At 36.7% G+C, this 18327-nt stretch overlaps 1 protein-coding gene across 1 annotated transcript; it reads left to right on the top strand.

The window, feature by feature from the left end:
* Nucleotides 1-334: 334 nt before the first annotated feature.
* On the top strand, nucleotides 335-15145 carry LOC132032721 (E3 ubiquitin-protein ligase BRE1-like 2). Its single transcript, XM_059422419.1, has 20 exons — nucleotides 335-521; nucleotides 553-713; nucleotides 6178-6339; nucleotides 6442-6529; nucleotides 6651-6881; nucleotides 7000-7167; nucleotides 8103-8296; nucleotides 8374-8457; nucleotides 8570-8689; nucleotides 8771-8957; nucleotides 9036-9196; nucleotides 9540-9611; nucleotides 9685-9761; nucleotides 10153-10347; nucleotides 11697-11769; nucleotides 11851-11937; nucleotides 12060-12197; nucleotides 12280-12482; nucleotides 13504-13666; nucleotides 14346-15145. The coding sequence occupies exons 2-20, from the start codon at nucleotides 600-602 to the stop codon at nucleotides 14475-14477; spliced, it is 2649 nt and encodes an 882-aa protein (XP_059278402.1). The 5' UTR covers nucleotides 335-521; nucleotides 553-599; the 3' UTR covers nucleotides 14478-15145.
* The last annotated feature ends 3182 nt before the right edge of the window (nucleotides 15146-18327 follow it).

Below are 18327 nucleotides of genomic sequence, written 5' to 3'. Positions count from 1 at the left end.
TTCTATATAGAAGTTATGCCTTAACGCATAATTTTACACCTAACTTTAGCGAAACCTTGCCTTGGAAATTGTTTATTTTTTTTATTGAGTCGGAGTTCGAACCCAGAACCTGAGGATATTTTTGATCACATTTTTAAGCGAAGGACAAAAATTAAAGACCAGCAATTTGAGGGGCTGAAAGATCCTACTCGTAAAATCTTCCCAATGAGGAAAAAAGGATAAATTTAGGCCCAATAACTCAAATATTTACAAAAGCCCAAATCCAAATCTTTCAAGATCCAAATTCCCCAAACGTTACAAACTTTCATTTTTTTTTTCTTTTTCCAACTTGAGCTCTCTCTCTCATCGACACAACAAAAGCACAAAAACAGTTCCTCCATTTTCAGTGTACTTCTCTTCTTCAACACCCACCCACTCCCCTAAACGACCCCACCCTACCCCCCTACCCTACCCCACCCCACTACTCCCTTTCTTGGTTTTCTTCTTTTCATCATTTTCTTGATTTTTTTCACTTTTGATTTCAAGAATTTGAAGTTTCTTGAATTGGAAATTGTAATCTTTTTAAAGTTGGGTTGATGAAATTCATATTAAAGATATAAATGGAGAACTCTGCTACATCTGATGAGCCTCAAAAAAAGAGACCTCATATCAATTCTGTATTTTCATCACCAACCATGGCTAGACATTCTAAAACTTCTAATGATAATAAAGCTGTAAGCTTTTTTTTCCCTTTTCATTAATGCCCTTAATTCAATTTTTATGGTTATTTTTGTAATTAATGTTGTTGTTTTTGTATGTTAAGTTTAGTTAGTTACATGTGTTTTTAGGGTTCCTCAATTGAAAAAAGAATGACCCTTTTCATTTAATGCCTTAATTCAATTTTTGTGGTTGTTTTGTAATAAAGTTGTTGTTTTTGTATGTTGGTTTAGTTAGTTATATGTGTTTTTTAGGGTTCCACAATTTAAAAAAAAAAAAAGAAAAAAAAAGAATGACCCTTTTCATGTGTGGATATAAATTTTTGTTCTTTATTTATTTGTTGATATTTAGCTTTATTTTTTATGAGAAGGGCTTGTTGATCTGACTAGTTTTCAGTTTTATGGCTGAATTAGAGTGTGGTGATTTATGACATGAGAAGGGAAGTTAGTGTTTTTGCTATAATACTTACAATTAGGGCTTTATGAGCCATAAAGTTATGACCTTGAGGAATCAAGGGCTGCTCTTCTTAAATGCACGTAATTACGGATTATCAATTGGGTACTATTTTCTATATAAAGCAAGTGATCAAAAGCACATCCTAAGGCCATAGCCAATGAAGTATGAATTGAAGTTGTTGTTTCTGTATGTTAGCTTAGTTAGTTACATCTGCCTTTTGGGGTTCCATAGTTGAAAAAAGAATGAACCTTTTCATTTGTGGTTGTACTTGTATCTCTTTTAGCGTAAGGAGATATAAATTTTTGTTCTTTATTTGGTTTGTTGATTTTTAGGTTTACTTTTGATGAAAATGGCTTGTTGATCTGACTAGTTTTTAGTTTTATGGCTGAATTATAGTGTGGTAATTTATGCCATGAGAAGGGAAGTTAGTGATTTTGGTTACATATGCTTTTTTAGGGTTAGATAGTTGAAAAAAGAATGACCCTTTTCATTGGAGGTTCTATCTTTTTTAGTGTAAGGAGATATAAAATTTTGTTCTTTATTTGGCCCTTTTCGGAGGTTCTATCTTTTTTAGTGTAAGGAGATATAAATTTTGTTCTTTATTTGGTGTGTTGATTTTTAGCTTTACTTTTGATGAAAAGGGCTTGTTGATCTGACTAGTTTTTAGTTTTATGGCTGAATTATAGTGTGGTAATTTATGCCATGAGAAGGGAAGTTAGTGTTTTTTCTCTAAAACCTAAAATTAGGTCTTTATGAGCCATAAAGTTGTGATCTTGAGGAGATTTTTCTCAAGGTGATGCGTTTTTTTAGTGCACGTAATTAAGAATTACCAATTGGGTACTATTTTTTGCATAGAGCAAGTGATGAAAAGTATTTGGAGCAGAGGGTCTATCGGAAATAGCCTCTCTACCCTCACAAAGGTAGGTCTGCGAACATCCTACCCTCACACTAGTACGTTGTTGTAGCAAGTGATGGAAAGCACATCCTTAGGCCATAGGGAATGAAGTTGGAATTGAAGTTGTTGTTTTTGTATGTTAGCTTAGTTAGTTACATATGCTTTTTAGGGTTCCACAGTTGAAAAAAGAATGACCCTTTCATGTGTGGTTCCATCTCTTTTAGCACAAGGAGATATAAATTTTTGTTCTTTATTTGGTTTGCTGATTTTTAATTTTATTTTTTTATGAAAAGGGATTGTACAAAAGGCTTAGTGGTGCACTTGGTTGAGAGCTAAGTTATTTTCCCAGAGGTTCAAGGATCATTCCCACTTAATGCATCTTTATCAAAAAAAGAAAAGGGCTTGTTGATCTGGCTGGTTTTCAGTTTATGGATGAATTATAGTGTGGTAATTTGCGCTGTGAGAAGGGAAGTTTTTTTGTTTTTGCTATAAAACCTAAATTAGGGCTTTATGATCCGTAAAGTTGTGATTTTGAGGAGAGATTGTTCAAGGTGATGCTCTTTTTAGTTGCACGTAATTATGAATTACCAATTGGGTACTATTTTCTATAGAGAGCAAGTGATGAAAAACATATCCTAAGGACGCAGCCTAACGCCAATGAAGTTGGAACGGGAACCTTGGTCATCCTAACTGAGGCACAAAAACTAAATGACCTTTTTCCATCTCCCTTACCCTAGGTTGGTAGAACCCTAGCTATTTTGTGTTTAAGTTAATTATATGGAAAGAGTTGAACTTGAAATTAAAAAAGAGTTTAACTAGGTTGTGATTACATGCTTGTTTTCTCTCTCTTGAGGTTCTTTTTGCCAGATATTGTAATCTTATTTTGTGTTGCTTAGAGTCCTTGCCTTATCTGTTTCCTATACATGTGCGTATTAGCTTCTCTTTTAAGTTCGGTATTTTGGATGTTCTGGTTAAACTAAATGCTCAATGTCAAGTGATTGTTGATGTATAATATCTTTTGGGAATAACCGATATAAGTAGAATAACTCGAAAGGCTCTCTCTATCTCTTTCTCACCCTCGCCTTTCCGATCCGGTAGGGTGAAAATATTTTAAACCGTGGAATAAAGTCGTAGAAGTTATTGTCCCAAGCGGATGACCTAGGGAAACAAGGTTTGAATCCCAATAGAAGCTTTACTTGGTAATTCTTCTTATGTGCCTATGTCTATGGTAGGTGGAGTTACTCAATACAAACATTTTTATGGTACCGGTGGAAGATAACAGGTGCCCCGGTGGATTAGTCGCATCGCAGGTCGACTGGACACTGCCATTATTGAAAGAAGTTGTAAAGTTATTGAAGTACAAAAACATTTATGTTAAACATTCCCTATACCTCCTGTGGATTAGTCGGGATTCACACAAACTGACTGGACATTGGCATTATTGAAAAAAGTTGTAGAAGTTATGGAAGTGCAGAAATATCTATCTTAAACACTCCCTTTTTCTTTTCTTGTGAAAAAAAAAAATTCCCTTTTGGGCGACTGTGGTTATGCTTTCCCAAAAGTGCATCCTTGTTGATTGCTATGTATTTAAATGTTTTAGGCATTTTATTAATGACAAATGATGTGGTCCTACTATTAGTCCCCCTCACCATTTATATAAATGTATTGCTAATACTCTAGCAACACGAAGTTGTGAAATGGTTCAATTAATTTTATGGTAAGAAGTTCTGATGAAATTAAATTCAACTGATTATCAATTTGATTTGTTGTTGTATCAATTTGATACAACTGAAGTCTTAGGTTAATGTGGTGTAGTGAGTACGGAGTAATAACTAATAAAGGATTTTACAATTTAATCTCTAAGAACTCAATTTTGAATTGCAAATTCAGTTGGAGAGAATTGAATCTTTAAGAACTCAATGTTGAATTGCTAAACTTCATTCAAAGTTGGACTTCATTCACTTCTTGTTTGCCAACATCATAATTTTGTTTGGCTTGGCCAAATTTAGGAGGGAACTAAATCACCATACATTTTATTTACTTAATTTTGGATCGATCTAAATTTTGTTTGAGGAGAGAGTTGCAGTAAGCAATCATAGTAAGAAATTTTCACTTTTTAGTATTTCAAAACAAACATAGTAAGAGATGGTTTGGGCATGTGAAGAGGAGAGACACAGATGCTCCAGTGCGGAGGTGTGAGAGGTTGGCTATGGATGGTTTCAGGAGAGGTAAAGGAGGCGAGAAGTATTGGGGAGAGGTGATTAGACAGGATATGGCACAGTTTCAGCTCACCGAGGACATGACCTTAGATAGGAGGTTGTGGAGGACTCAGATTAGGATAGAAGGCTAGGTGGCTTACCCTTTCACCATAGTAGTTGCAGTTTTGCTCATTTGTTTATTGCCTTTTGGTTTATGCATTTGATTCTTTGCTTATATTTGTTGGGCCGTTATACTTTGATTATTTTATTTATCTATAGTAGTTAATGCTCCTTTCTTTCCGGATTGTTCTACCATGACTTTCTCGCTTTTGGTATTCGTGTTATCATATTGTTTTCGATATGCTTGGGCCTATCTGACCTTTTGTCTTGTTTTCCTCTTGTCTTCCTCTCTTTTCCTCTCTTGAGCCGAGGGTCTTTCGGAAACAGCCGCCCTACCTTTCAAGGTGGGGGTTAGGTCTGCGTACACTCTACCCTCCCCAGACCCCACATGGTGGGATTATACTGGGCTTGTTGTTGTTGTTGTAGTATTTCAAAACAAACACATCTTATAGCCATCCTACTAGGAAAAGAGGGAGCTACAAACATGGACTACATGCCTATAAGTCTAGAGTTACTGTTATCAACAGTCAGATTCTCGCTCCTAATGAATGGCTGCTCATGTGGAAGTTTTTGTAGCTCGGGGGTTTGAGAGGAGAGTTACTGTTATTTCCCATGCCATTCATTCTTTTATCATAACATATGTTGGTAACTAGGTACGTCGTCCATGCTAAATTAATAATTTTTTTGATTTGGTATGGTTATGTAGAAGGTCGGTAAAGGAGGGAAGTGGACAATGGTCCACAGAGGAGGACGGATTACAGTTTTGTTGGTTATAATGAGTGTGAGGCTGAGTGGACTTTAGATATGAATTTCCTAGAAATGGACCTTGGGCTAACTCAACCCCCAAAAGCTAGCTCATGAGGGAGGATTACCAAAGACAATATAAGGAGTCAATGTACCCATCCCACAACCCCCCCCCCCCCCCCCTTTCCAGGACTGGCCCTCTGGAGCATGGACAATAAAAGATAGGGGCCCAACATCGGAAACAATGAATAGGGATGGGCCTGGCTCTGATACCATGTTAAAGAAATGGACATTGGGTGAATTTTAAATTTGGGAAATATGGGTTGGTTTTGATTCGAATATCTACCTTTTAAGGAAAATCCAGCTCATGGTGTCATTTAATTATCTGAATGCCTTTTTAATTTCCTTTAAGCGGTAGTATGAACGCTTTGCTCTTTAGTTAATTTTTTGAGGGGCATAAACTAAATTCCTTGTCAGCACAGAACTTACTAAGCCTTGTGATGAGTGTGACAATTAGGTGACTAAACTTGTGATGAGTGACAATTAGGTGGCTAATCTTGGTTAGCTTGTGATGTTCTTCCTAGAATAGTCTAACAACAACTCGCCTTTCAAAAAAATATAAAATTGGCAAAAACTTTAATGGTGCAACTTTGGCGCAGATTCAGTTTCCTTTAGATGCATCTGTTGCAAAAATACCAGAGTGCATATATATGTGCGCTTGTGTGACGCAGAAGAAACATCTTACTTTTGCATTTGTCAATTACCCGTTCTGGTCAACATATGTGCGTTTTTGCTTAATGGATGGCTCAATATAAGAAAGGTAAAATTAAATTACACCTTATTCTTTATTATCTTTGCTAACCTGATGTACAAACTTTTTTCCTCTGCTTGTGCTTGAGAAATAAATAACTCTTGATGCACGAAACATGGTATTTAATTTGTAAATAATGTTATTGAGAGTTTCATTGTCCTTGTCATATGTGGATGAGTTGAAGGTATAGGATGGGTTCCAGAAATGTATAGAACTTATAAAAAGTGGATGATAGTTTGAGTTTCTTTTCTTGGCAGGTTGATGCTGCAGTTCTCCAGTATCAAAATCAAAAACTAGTACAACAGTTAGACGCGCAGAAACATAAGTTGCATGATCTTGAAGCCAAAATGAAAGAATTAAGGGACAAACAAGCTTCTTATGATGACTTCTTGGTTACATTAAATCGGATCTGGAATCAGGTAACTTCTTTACTTATCCACTAATAGTTTGGTGTCTGAATGGCCTAAATAGTTTAACTTGATTTGCGTCGTTTTGACGATCTTCCAAATAACTCCATGTAGCTAGATGATGATCTGATTATCCTTGGGGCACGCAGTGGTGCAGATCAAATGGCTTTGCAAAGCATGGATCAACAAGATTATTCTCGAGGTTGGCTGTTAGAAGTATAAGTGAATTTGGGTTTCTGTATCATCCTGAAAGTTCAATGTAGAAAAGATAAGCTCTTTTGGGTTGTAATGAGAATAACTCGTTGATTTCTAAAAACATTTAGGTTCAATTCCATCATGTCCTGCGGAGGAGATATTCCTGTGTAGGGTGTTGAAAACCAATGCCGTTCCAGGCAATGAGAATACCGGATCCACTGTGAATATCAGAGAAGCTCTTGATCTGCGTCACGCTTCTACTCTTGAATTGATGAAATCGTTGGAGAAAGCTATTGATGCTCAGCAAATTAAAACCGAAAATTTTGCTCATCTTTTGGAAGGAAAGTCATCCGCAGAAGGTTGGGAACCTGGAAAGACCTCTTTATTCTCTAATTACATTGCAAGTGTTGGTTGCGTTTGGAATGAATGGTGCTTGTATCAGGTCTAATCTGATTATTTTATCATTGAGATTTTCAGATGCTATCATTCTTCTCGGTAAGATTGATGATATGATGAAAGAAGAGGCTAATTATCTCCATCGAGTGATTGATGCTCTTCATTTGAAACACAAAGAATATGCTGATGCAATTGAAGCTTGTAATCAAAGGCAGTCATTGGATCGATCTGAGTTAAAGCGTCTTGAAGGTATTTGCAACATTTATTTCATGCACGAACACAGTATATGAGATCTCTTGAGTACTATAGGTATTCTGTGTTAGAGATCAACATTGATATCAAATTCTGGGGCGTATGTATGTGGCTATCCGAGTTGGTTTGTAATATTTAGCTTTATACATTGTGTATGACGGGATGGATGTGCATATCGGTTTTTCAGCTCATACATGTACCTTATGTAAGATTTTGAGTACATTTAGTACTGTGAAATAGCGTTCAACTTTGATATCAAATTGATTGTGTTTGGTAAATGGCTGTCCAAATTGGAGATGTAGTGTTTAACTTCAGGTAGGGGTGTCAAATGGACGGGTTGGGCTGAATTTGGGCAGGTTAAAATGACCCGCACAAAAGTTACTTTGGCTGAAATGGCTAAAAACCGGGTCGTAACCACCACCCCCGGCAAACCCCAACACCCCCCCCCCCCCCACGCACACACAAAATTATTACTAAGTTTTAAATTCTTTGTTTGTTTTCTTATAATTTGTGTATGTACCTAATAAAACTTTTTTTCCTTTTACTATGACTCTATAAAATATTAAATAAAAGAATGTCTTCTTAAAAATATTTAGACAAAGTTTCACATGGGTCAATTTGGACTGCATATCAACCCAGTTTTCAAATGGGCTGAATTGGGCGGTTCATAACGGGCTAAAAAAGGCAGTGGGGGGAGACAACTTTACCGTTGCTCCAAGACTCCCCTTCAAAATGGGCTGAGTTAATAAAATAAGCGGGTCATTGCCTGAACCTAAGCGGGTTGGGCGGGTCATTTTATGGGCTGATTTTTCCACCTCTAACTTCAGGCATTGCATATGATGACATGGATGTGCACTATCTGTATTGACTTAACATCTTTTGATCAAACTGCCACTGTCCCTTGAATATGTATTCATTGCTAATGGTAAAAGGTGAGCTGGAGGAAAGCATGATGGAACTTGAAGATAGTAGAAGGAAGCTAGTTACTTTGAAAATGCAGAAAGATGTGGTGTCTGGGGGGCAGGAAACAGTTCCAAATGCAGTGAATGGAAGTATGTCACCTGAGAAGCATACAGACCGAACGAAAGGTGTGCGGGAACTGAAGGAGTCTATAGAAGAGGCAAAGGTACAGAGACTGTAACTCACCCTCGTGGCTTGCCTGCGTGATGTATGCACATTTAGAAATGATGATTTTGATTGCAGATACTGAAAGAGGACCGCCTCTCTGAGCTTCAAGATGCCCAGGAAGATAATCTACATTTGTTAAAGCAGTTGCAAGATCTTCAGGTATTCAACAAGTGTTCCGTGGATTCAGTAAAATTTAGAACTTTATTTGAAATTATATGGTCAAGTGCTTCCATATGACATGAGGCTAAATTTTGATTTTCTGTCCATATAGAATGAACTAAAGGAAGACAGATATGTGTCTTCATCTCGTGCTTATACCTTACGCAATGATCAACTTCACCATTGGAATGCTGAGGCAGAACGATACAAAGCTCTGACCGAGACTCTTCAGGTTAAGCTACATTACTTTTCGTGTATCATTGTGGTTTCGATGGTATCCTAGCATGTCGTCTTTGCTTAAAATTAAATTCAGGCTGACAGGTCTTTCATCGGACGAAGGGAGAAAGAACTGGTTGTGAAAGCAGAGGCTGTGGATGCAGCAAAGAAAGCAGTTGATAACTCCGAGTCAAGGATTGAGGAATTGGAGCATCACATTCACAGATTCATAATTGAAAAAAATGAGCTGGAAATCAAAATGGAAGAAGCCATTCAAGATTCAGGTCGGTGTATTTTCAAGTCAGATTTTTAGTTGTTAGATTTATGTAATAATCTGCTTATGAGAAGGTAGACTTTTGCAGGAAGGAAAGACATCAAAGAGGAGTTTCAGATAATGGGCTCTGCTTTATCAAAAGAAATAGGAATGATGGAAGCTCAGCTGAATCGTTGGAAGGAGACTGCTCAAGAAGCTGTTTCCTTACGTGAAGAAAGACGGTCATTGGAAGATTCTTTGGGAAGAAAGGTTAAGTCTTGGTGCCCTGACACAATTTATATCTGATTACTTCTCTGTTAATAAATAGGAATTCATTTTCTTAACTTGGAAGACTGGGGGTTTGAGTGTCGTTGGATCTTTTCCCAACCACACCAGTGAGCATATTGTAGCAATGCTGCCTGTTATTTTTTAGAATCAGCAAAGTGTTCCTAGTGAAAGGTCAAAACTATTAACCCCACTTCTCTCTGGTTTTCCTTATCCCTTCCCCGGGAACCCAAAAAAGGGGAACTGAAATGATAGAGAACATCAAGGCAAGATTTATTTCAAGTGATTTCGTTTTTAATTCTGGAATGCGTGCCACTTATTGCTGTAGGCTATTGAGCATAAAGGCTTGATCGGTAAAGTTGCTCACCAGACTGGGGAGATCCGAACACTAAAGGAACTTGTAAGTTTTTCAGCATATACTTTTACTTATTTTTGTTACCAAGTTCTGTCCTTATCAGTATGAGTTCTTGCAGGCTGAGAAGATGCAGAGGGACAAACAGGAACGTCAAATCTTCTTGGACATGCTTGGCCAGCAAATTTATGATAACAGGTAGTTTAATTTTTTGGTTTTCATGTATATACATTTCAATTGCAGTTGGGATTTCGACTCATTGGTCTATGTATATATACATGTGCATATGGTTGTGTGTGTTATATGTGCTAGTGTTCTTTTGGCGACAAGAAAACGCTGTGAATGAATAAGTAATGAAACGATTTCACGGGCTCATATGAGAATCAAACATATGGGATGTTGCAAAGATTGGTATCCATTTTGTCCACCTGCAGTGGTGTAGGGGGGAGGATAGAGGGGCGGGCCGATTATCCCCTGAGTTTCGAATTGTGTTGGCTGGTCTTTGGGATTTCTTGGTTATAAAAAAAGAGTTTGTTTTCACTTGATTGATTGTCTCGTGTATTCACAATAAGTTCGACCTCTTTGTTAGAGATATATCGGAAATTAGAGAGTCGGAGAAAAGAGCGCACGCGCAAGCTGAAATTTTGAGAGCTGCTTTGAATGAACATCATCTGGAATTGAGGGTGAAATCTGCTAATGAAACTGAGGCTGCTTGTCAGCAGAGGCTTTCCACTGCTGAGGCAGAAATTGCACAACTACGGGCAGAACTGGATGCAGAAGACAGGTTCCTTTCTCTGATGCTTTGCTTCTAAAATTATGATGCATTTTCGTGTAATCTTTTTTGCGCCTTTCTGGAATGTCTAGAAAGTACTTATTTGAGATGAATTGTGTGCTCCTCTTTCTGCATTAACAACAATTGGCCAGTCTATTCAGCGCCTTCTATTCTTGAGTGATTCTGTACTAGCTGTTTGTTATTACAATAAATATGTCCTTGCATTAAGTTGAATCTATCCTTCAAATGCACTAGTTTAGAAGCACCCAAGGGTTTGACCTAGTGGCCAATGAAGTTTGTTGAAAGCCATGAGGTCTCATGTTCAAATCCCGTCAGAGGCAAAAACACGAGGATATTTCTTCCCATCTTTCTAAGCCTTGGTGGATAGAGTTACCGGTACTTGTGCTGGTGGGAGGTAGCAGATAACATGTGGAATTAGTCGAGGTAGTTGAGGTGTGCGCAAGCTGGTCCCGGCACCAGTGATATGGGCATACTATCGGAAGCAGTTGTGGGGATATCCCAGAGATATGAGTTCTTTATTTTTTTTGGTTAACAGTAGGGGTGGCAAATTAGCCCATGAAACATGACCCACCCAACCCGCCCAAGTTTGGGCTGGTCATTGACCCACCTACTTATTAGCTCAGCCCATCAAAACCCAGGCTGACATGTAGCCCAAATTCACCCATGAGAAATCTTGTCAAAATATTTTGAAAGTCACTTTTTAATTTGATATGTTATATATAACAATAATCAAGAAAAAAACTAGTATTATTAGGTACTAAAAAATTTATAAAAGAACCAACAAGGAAATTAAAACTTAGTAAGAATTGGGTGGGTTGTGACCCGCTTTTTACTTTTTAGCCCTATTCTATCACAAACATTTCAACCAAAGTAAATTGACCCGCCCAGATTCAGCCCAACCCGCCCATTTGACACCCCTTGTTTACAGGGATCTGAGTTCTTTGCATAACTCGTTTTTTATCAATATCTATATTAAGGAGCCTATGATTTAATTAAACCATTTACCTCACCTGCGTGTGACATGGTCTTGAGCTCTTTGCCAAATTAGGTGGAGGAACTTTTTGTTAGTTGTATGATATATGGTGGGGAAGGTACACACCAATCTATATTGAAGGACAATCTTATTGATGCACCCTCTTGAGAATGAAGAACTAGAGGTCTTCTATTTTACTGGAATTTATTGACTATTCCATATTCCATATCTGCTGCTGGCACGCTTTAAAAATTGTTTGCACTGAATGTCGACATGTATATATATGCTTTATCCAGTGTGCATTATAACGATCCTCTGTGTATTAGAGCCACTTGTTTTTATCCTGTAATAAAAGTTTTACTTGCAGGGGTGTTTTAGAGCTAAGAGAGGCGATAAAAATAAAAGAAGGGGAGTCTGAAACCTATATTTCTGAGATTGAGGTACTCAACTGGCCGCGTTTGTTACAATTTATTGCATTACTTCCTTTCTGTTGCCATTCTTCTGATCCATTTACATTTTAGACAATTGGTCAAGCCTATGAAGACATGCAGACGCAGAATCAACATCTTCTGCAGATGCTGGCAGAGAGGGACGATTATAATATAAAGGTCTCTATTATCATATTTCCCTTGATTGTAATGAGTGATAGTGACTATCCTACCCAGTAGTTATTCATAGGAAGTGATGCAGTTGACTTGTAGTCATATTTACTTTTGGGCTTTAAATGCAGTTAGTTTCTGAGAGCGTGAAGATAAAGCAGGAACAAAGCTTACTTCTCTCTCGGAAGCAAGTATTAACGTCACAACTTCAACAGTCTAATACATATCTTGAATCTCTGAAGACGAGGATAGCTCAAAGTGAAGACCAGGTAGCTTTCTGCCTCTTTTTTGCATGTAAAGGCTTAATTGGGTATTGTTTATTCTTTCTCAACCATGATCATTATGTTGCAGATGAAAGTTCAAATTACAGAAGCTTTAAGTTATACCCAACAAGATAGACACGTGGCATTGACCCTGGAAACAGTAAAGCGGGAATTGGGGGATGCTGATAAGGAATTGAAGTGGCTGAGATCTGCTGCTTCCTCCGCTGATAAGGAATACGAACAGCTCATGAGAAAGCTGGATGAAATTCAGATGGAACGTGAAACTGAAAGGTGATATTCTTTTCAACCAACTTTTTTTTACTTCATCACGTGTACAGTAAAGTTTGCTACCCCTCTGGATCAAAAAGAGTGTCCACTTAGCCATTTGCACACCCCTTAAGAAAATACCAACTCTTAGAAAAAAAAAAGGTAATTTGACTAAACTGCCCCTAAGTAAATAGGTATTGGGATTTGATCACATAGCACTTAATAGGGACGAATCTGGAAAAAAAGGTTAATTCTTTCTTGATTTGATAAGTGCACACTCTTTTTTACCCGAGGAAAAGCAAAGGCTAAGTGGACACTCTTTTTGATCCGTAGGGAATATTTTACAAAATTGAGGTTGAATGTCAATGACAGCGCCTTATGTGAATATGTATTCTTTAATCCAATGCCTGTTGTAGAATGTGAGCTAACAAGCAGTCTGCTGGTTGCCTGGCTTTACCTTTCTGCTGTAGATATCTCAGGTTAACTATAGTTAAATAGAGGTGGACAAAACTTGTGTTACTGGAAGATCAAAGATCAATGCTTTGTGGACAGGACTTTTTCTAGGACCCGTTTGTCCATACTATTTTTTTACTTTTTTTTTCAAAAGAAAATTTCAAAACAGCGTTTGTATATACATTGGACTGATTTTTGATTTTTTTTTTTAAAGATGAGTTTCAAGTTTGAAAAAGTGGTTCTGACCAGTTTTTCAAATGAAATTTTTTCCCACTCACAAAATTTCAACTTTTTTCCAAGCTAAATGCATGTCCAAACACAACTTGATTTCCAAGTACCCTTTCTTAACTGTTTTAAAATACTACTTTTTTTTTTTTTTTTTCAATTATTACATTTTTTTATGTCCAAACGCGAAACGCATGCTTAAGAGTTATCCTGATTTAGTCTATTCTGCGATTAAGCTTGTGTTGGAAGTTGGCCTGTGCGTGCATTTCTAATCTTGTAGAATGTTCCCGCTCATGAAGAAAATAGTTCGTTTATGCATCTTCTATGAGTTCCTTGATTCAAGATTTTATGAAATTTGTCAATTTAGGAGTGAGAAAAAGAAGCTTGATGAAGAGCTAGAGGAGTTGAATAAAACTGTTGATGAGTTGACTTCTGCAAGTAGCGAGGCTGCTGTACAAAAACTGCAGGATGAAATAAATGATTCCAAGGCTATTCTCAAGTGTGGAGTGTGTCTTGATCGGCCAAAAGAGGTATGTACATGCATTCTTTTTTGCTCCAGAAGTGGGTAATGTTTTCAGATTGAAAATTTTGAAGAAGCATATATTGTGTAAATCCAGTTCAGGAAGGAAAGATATTTGGAGGGAAAGAAACTATTGAATTTTGTAAGGCAAACACATAGCAACATACATAGCCTTAAACAAAATTATATTTCTTTGCTAGCTTTTTAGTGCAACATCGCCTTCATAAATGATGTAGATTCCATCTTAGATATGATCGGGGCTTTGCACACTGTAATGTTTTACGCACTGTCTTAGTGCTGTTTTAGCATTTATAAAATATTATTACTTATAAAAAAAAAGAGATGCTCAATTCCCTTCTCTATTTGGGAGTAAAGGTTGAAAGCAAGAGCAGGGTGTCTCTCTGGGGAGGGTTTATTTTTTGTGAATATTTCGTTTATAGATGCCCCTTGAACCATTTAGAGCAATATTGTCTATTTATAAAGTTTAAGGCCATGTTGGCTTTGTAAATTTAGAAGTGTCTTCTTGTAGATGCCAACAGGCGTCTATTATTGTATTCATCCGACCCCTGACTTATTGTATTAGTTGCTGCTATAGCTAATGCTGTATTGGTGTATTGCTGGTGATTTTACGGAGCGAGCTAGAGTTTGGTTAAAATGAACCTGATCTTTGTTGTTTAAATATTTGGCAGGTCGTAATCACAAAATGTTATCATCTGTTCTGCAATCCATGCATCCAGAGAAATTTAGAGATCCGGCATCGCAAGTGTCCTGCTTGTGGAACTGCTTTTGGGCAAAACGATGTTCGTTTCGTGAAAATCTGACCAAAACTCGGTCACTGCTGCAGCTTGCTAAACATGTACATTGTTGCGTTCTCTGAGGGTGTCGTTTGAGAAGCCTACTCGGGTCAATAATTCATACCCTTGTGAAGAACAAAGTGCTACCTTTTGTTTTCCCTTCCCACCTTTGGGGTGCCCCCATTTTTTCTCTCCACGTCTCTTTACTCAAATTTCTCTTTATATAGTTAGTCTTTTTTGCTTCCCCACATCTCTTCCTTTAGTCTCTTTATGTAGTCCTTTTTTTTTTTCCCCCCTTTCTCCACATTTCTCTCTTAATTCCTTGATTTAGCAGGTCTTCTTTCAATTGTTTTTATGACAAACAGTGTAAAGCTTTATCAAGTAGTGGGCTTTTTTTTTTTGGGACATCTTTTATGAGATTATTATAGCAACAATGTAGCTTAGTGAGATGTCAGGCTTCTGTATGTTATTTTTTCCCCTTTATTTTTCTTTTTTGGCAGGTTTCTATATGTTCCCATTTGCTCTTAAGTTTTACCAAAAATATTTGTATAAACAAAGGGCATTAACAGGGTACTGTGATGTACAGAAGTAGCATAATGTAATTTTCACTTGGAAGAAAAGAAGTTTCATGTTCTTGTGGTGCAGTTATGAGATTAACAATGAAAAAGTGGAATTCAAAAAGTTGATTTCTACTTGTTTGGGATTGAGGCATTGTTGTATATGTTTCTCTTTGTACATTTGTACATTTGCCAACTCTGTTACCTGCTTTTGAGGTGGTTGCCTTTTGTTTAGTTCATTGATGAAGTGTTATGGAGGAGAAACATTTTATCTTAGGTAACAAAAAAATAAAAACAGTTTAAGTTATGTGAATTGTTGGTGGGCAGAGTGTTTACATTATCAGGTGAAGTTGACTTATAAAAGTGAATTTTCATAGCAAGTTTGATATGGTAATTTGAAAAATAGAGCAATAACTTGTTATAATTAGTTAAATTAAACTGATGATGTTAAATTCACAGTTAGTGTACATAACTTACCTTCTTTGAAAGGGAAAAAAATAGCTTTTGTTAATTATGGATGTTGAGAGTTGTACTTCAGAAGTTTATATATTTGGAGCAAGGGAATCATCTTTATCTTTGGTTTGAAAGTAGGCCTTTTTTTTAATTTTATTTTTATTTTTTAGAATGGTAACATCAAATTAGACCAAATTTTTTATAGAGTAAAAGTACCACCAGATTTCTAATCAGGGTATCAAATGGAAGTCTCACTTCCTATCTTTCTGTAATAAAATATTAAAGAAAATGTACTTTTATTGATCCAATTTATGTGATGCATTTTCTTTAATTTCAAATTTTAGAGTTTTCATTAATGTGATGATTTATAGTCAAACAAATATCTATGGTTTATTTTAGAGCACGAGTTTCAAAGTCATTTCCTTAAAAGAGTTTCGTACCAATCAAAGTGCATCATATAAATTAGAATAGAGGGAGGGAGTACATTACAAGTTACAACTATATTCTTCTCATTCAGAGTTAAGAAATTAAAGAAGACTTTTGAATCTTATAACAACAACATATCTAGTGAAATCCCATAAGGTGAGGTTTGGGGAGGGTAAAGTGTACGTAGACTTTACCCAGGAAGACTGTTTCCGAAAGACCTCCGGCTCAAGAGAAAGCATGACAAAAAAAAAAAACAGTTAAGGACAAACAGTTCAAAGTAATATGAAAATGAAGATAACGAAAGCGAAAAAGCCACGATGAAGCAGTCTGGGAAAAAAAGAGCAGTAGTTACCACATATACGTGGTCTTAAATTAAAGATATGTAGAATGTATCAAAATGCTTTTTAGGGTGTGTTCGGTATGGAGGAAAATATTTTCCAAGGAAAATGTATTCTTGGAAAATAAGTGAATTTTCACTTATTTTCTTATGTTCTTTTGGGTAGCGGAAAATAAGTGAATTTCTTACTTATTTTCTCATGTTCGTTTGGTTGGTAGAAAACATTTTCAGGAAGATACACACCCAAGCCCCACAACTCCACCCCCACCCCCACCCCAACCCCACCCACCCCCCACCCCAATTTTTTTTTTTAAAGTATTTAATTTTTTTCTGGATTTTCTAAACCACCACATCCCCTCCCCTCGGTGTGGACCCATACCACACCAACCCCCACAACCACCCACCCCTACCCCCACCCTCAATTTTTTTTGGAGAGGGTGGTGGGGGTGGGGCAAAAAACAAAACAAAAAAAAAATTTCAAAACTTTTTTTTCAAAACAAAATTAATTTTTTTTGGGGGGGGGGAGGGTGGGGGAGAGGAAGGGGTGGATGGTGCAAATAACCAAAAATAAAATAAAATTCAAAATTTTTTTTTCAAAACAAAATTAATATTTTTTTTGGCAGGGGGTGGGGGTGGGGGCAGGGTGGGATGGGGGTGGGGCAGGAGTAGGGTGGTGCAAAAAACCAAAAAAAAAAATATATTCAAAACTTTTTTTTCAAAACAACATTAATTTTGGCGTGGGGCGTGGGGGTGGGTGGTGCAAAAAACAAAAAATTTAAAACTTTTTTTTCAAAACAAAATTAATTTTTTTTTGCGAGGGGGTTGGGGGTGGGTGGGGTGAGGATGGATTGGGGGTGGGGCAGGGTGGGGTTTGATTGCGCGTGGGGGTGAGGTGGTGCAAAAAATTAAAAAAAAAATTATTTATTTTTCAAAACAATTTTTTTTTTTGCCAGGGGGTGGAGCAGGGGTGGGTGGGTGGGGTGGTGAGAGGGTGAGTTGGGTGGTTGGTAGAATACACTTACAGACTTGTTTTTCCTACTTTTATTAAGGAAGTCATTTTTTTTATTTTTGAGGAATTTATTTTCCTAAAAAAAATATTTTTCAAAATTTTTGACCAAAAGAACATGGAAAAATTGGAAAATATTCATACGGAACACACCCTTAATTTATAATAGATGTGAGGAGGACTAACAAATTCAAGCCTTGTGGATGGGTCCCACTGTATACTTCATTTTTGTATTTATTCATTTAATTATCAACCTTAAGTTTATCCATACTATAAAAATATCAAGGGACACCATCTACTCAGCTGAAACTCATTCTGAATGTCAATAATAACTCTAAAATGACATCATTTTAAAGTATATCTATAAAGCCAAGAACCTCAAAGAACTTGCTAAAATCTTCAATCACTCACTTTATTTCACTTTCCAAAAATCCAATCAAAGCAATGATTCTACAAACTACAACCAATTCCTTCACATTTTCATCTCAACCAATTTCAAGAAACAATTTTTTACTCAAAAATCTTAACTTTTTCACTTCTCCTTTGTTACCCAAATCTTTTTTACCCAGTCTTGATTACAAGTTTTATTTGGGAAACAAAAGGAGTTCATTGAGTGTTAAAACTGGGAACAACCATTCATGCCACTTTGCTTGAAGCTCCTGTTTTGTGGGCTGGTAGAGTTTGTGTATTTTATGCACTCTTGAAAGCTGGTTTAGCTGGATCTCCTTCTAATCCTCTTGTCTCAGGTATTTGTGTTGTTAAACATCAAGAATAGGAAATGGGGCTGTTTTAATTTATGTGGAGAAGTATGGTGTGTGAGTCTTTTGCTTGGTTTGTTGTGTATTAATGAGAAATGGGGTTGTTTTGATTTATGTGGGGAAGTATCATATTTGAGTCTTTAGTTTGATTTGTGATGTGTTAATGAGAAATGGGGTTGTTTTGTTTACTTGAGAAGTGTTGTTTTTGAGTCTTTTAGCTTTGATATTTTATGTGTTTTGGTTGTAGAGTTAATCAAGAATGGTAAATGGGGCTGTTTTCTTATGTGGTGAAGTATGGGTTTTCAGTCTTTTAGCTTGATTTTTAATGTGTTAATGAGAA

This window comes from Lycium ferocissimum, chromosome 10 (genome assembly GCF_029784015.1).
Source record: "Lycium ferocissimum isolate CSIRO_LF1 chromosome 10, AGI_CSIRO_Lferr_CH_V1, whole genome shotgun sequence".
NCBI classification, from domain to species: domain Eukaryota; kingdom Viridiplantae; phylum Streptophyta; class Magnoliopsida; order Solanales; family Solanaceae; genus Lycium; species Lycium ferocissimum.
The sequence above is the reverse complement of the archived record's forward strand: the minus strand, read 5'-3'. Positions and strand labels throughout refer to the sequence as shown.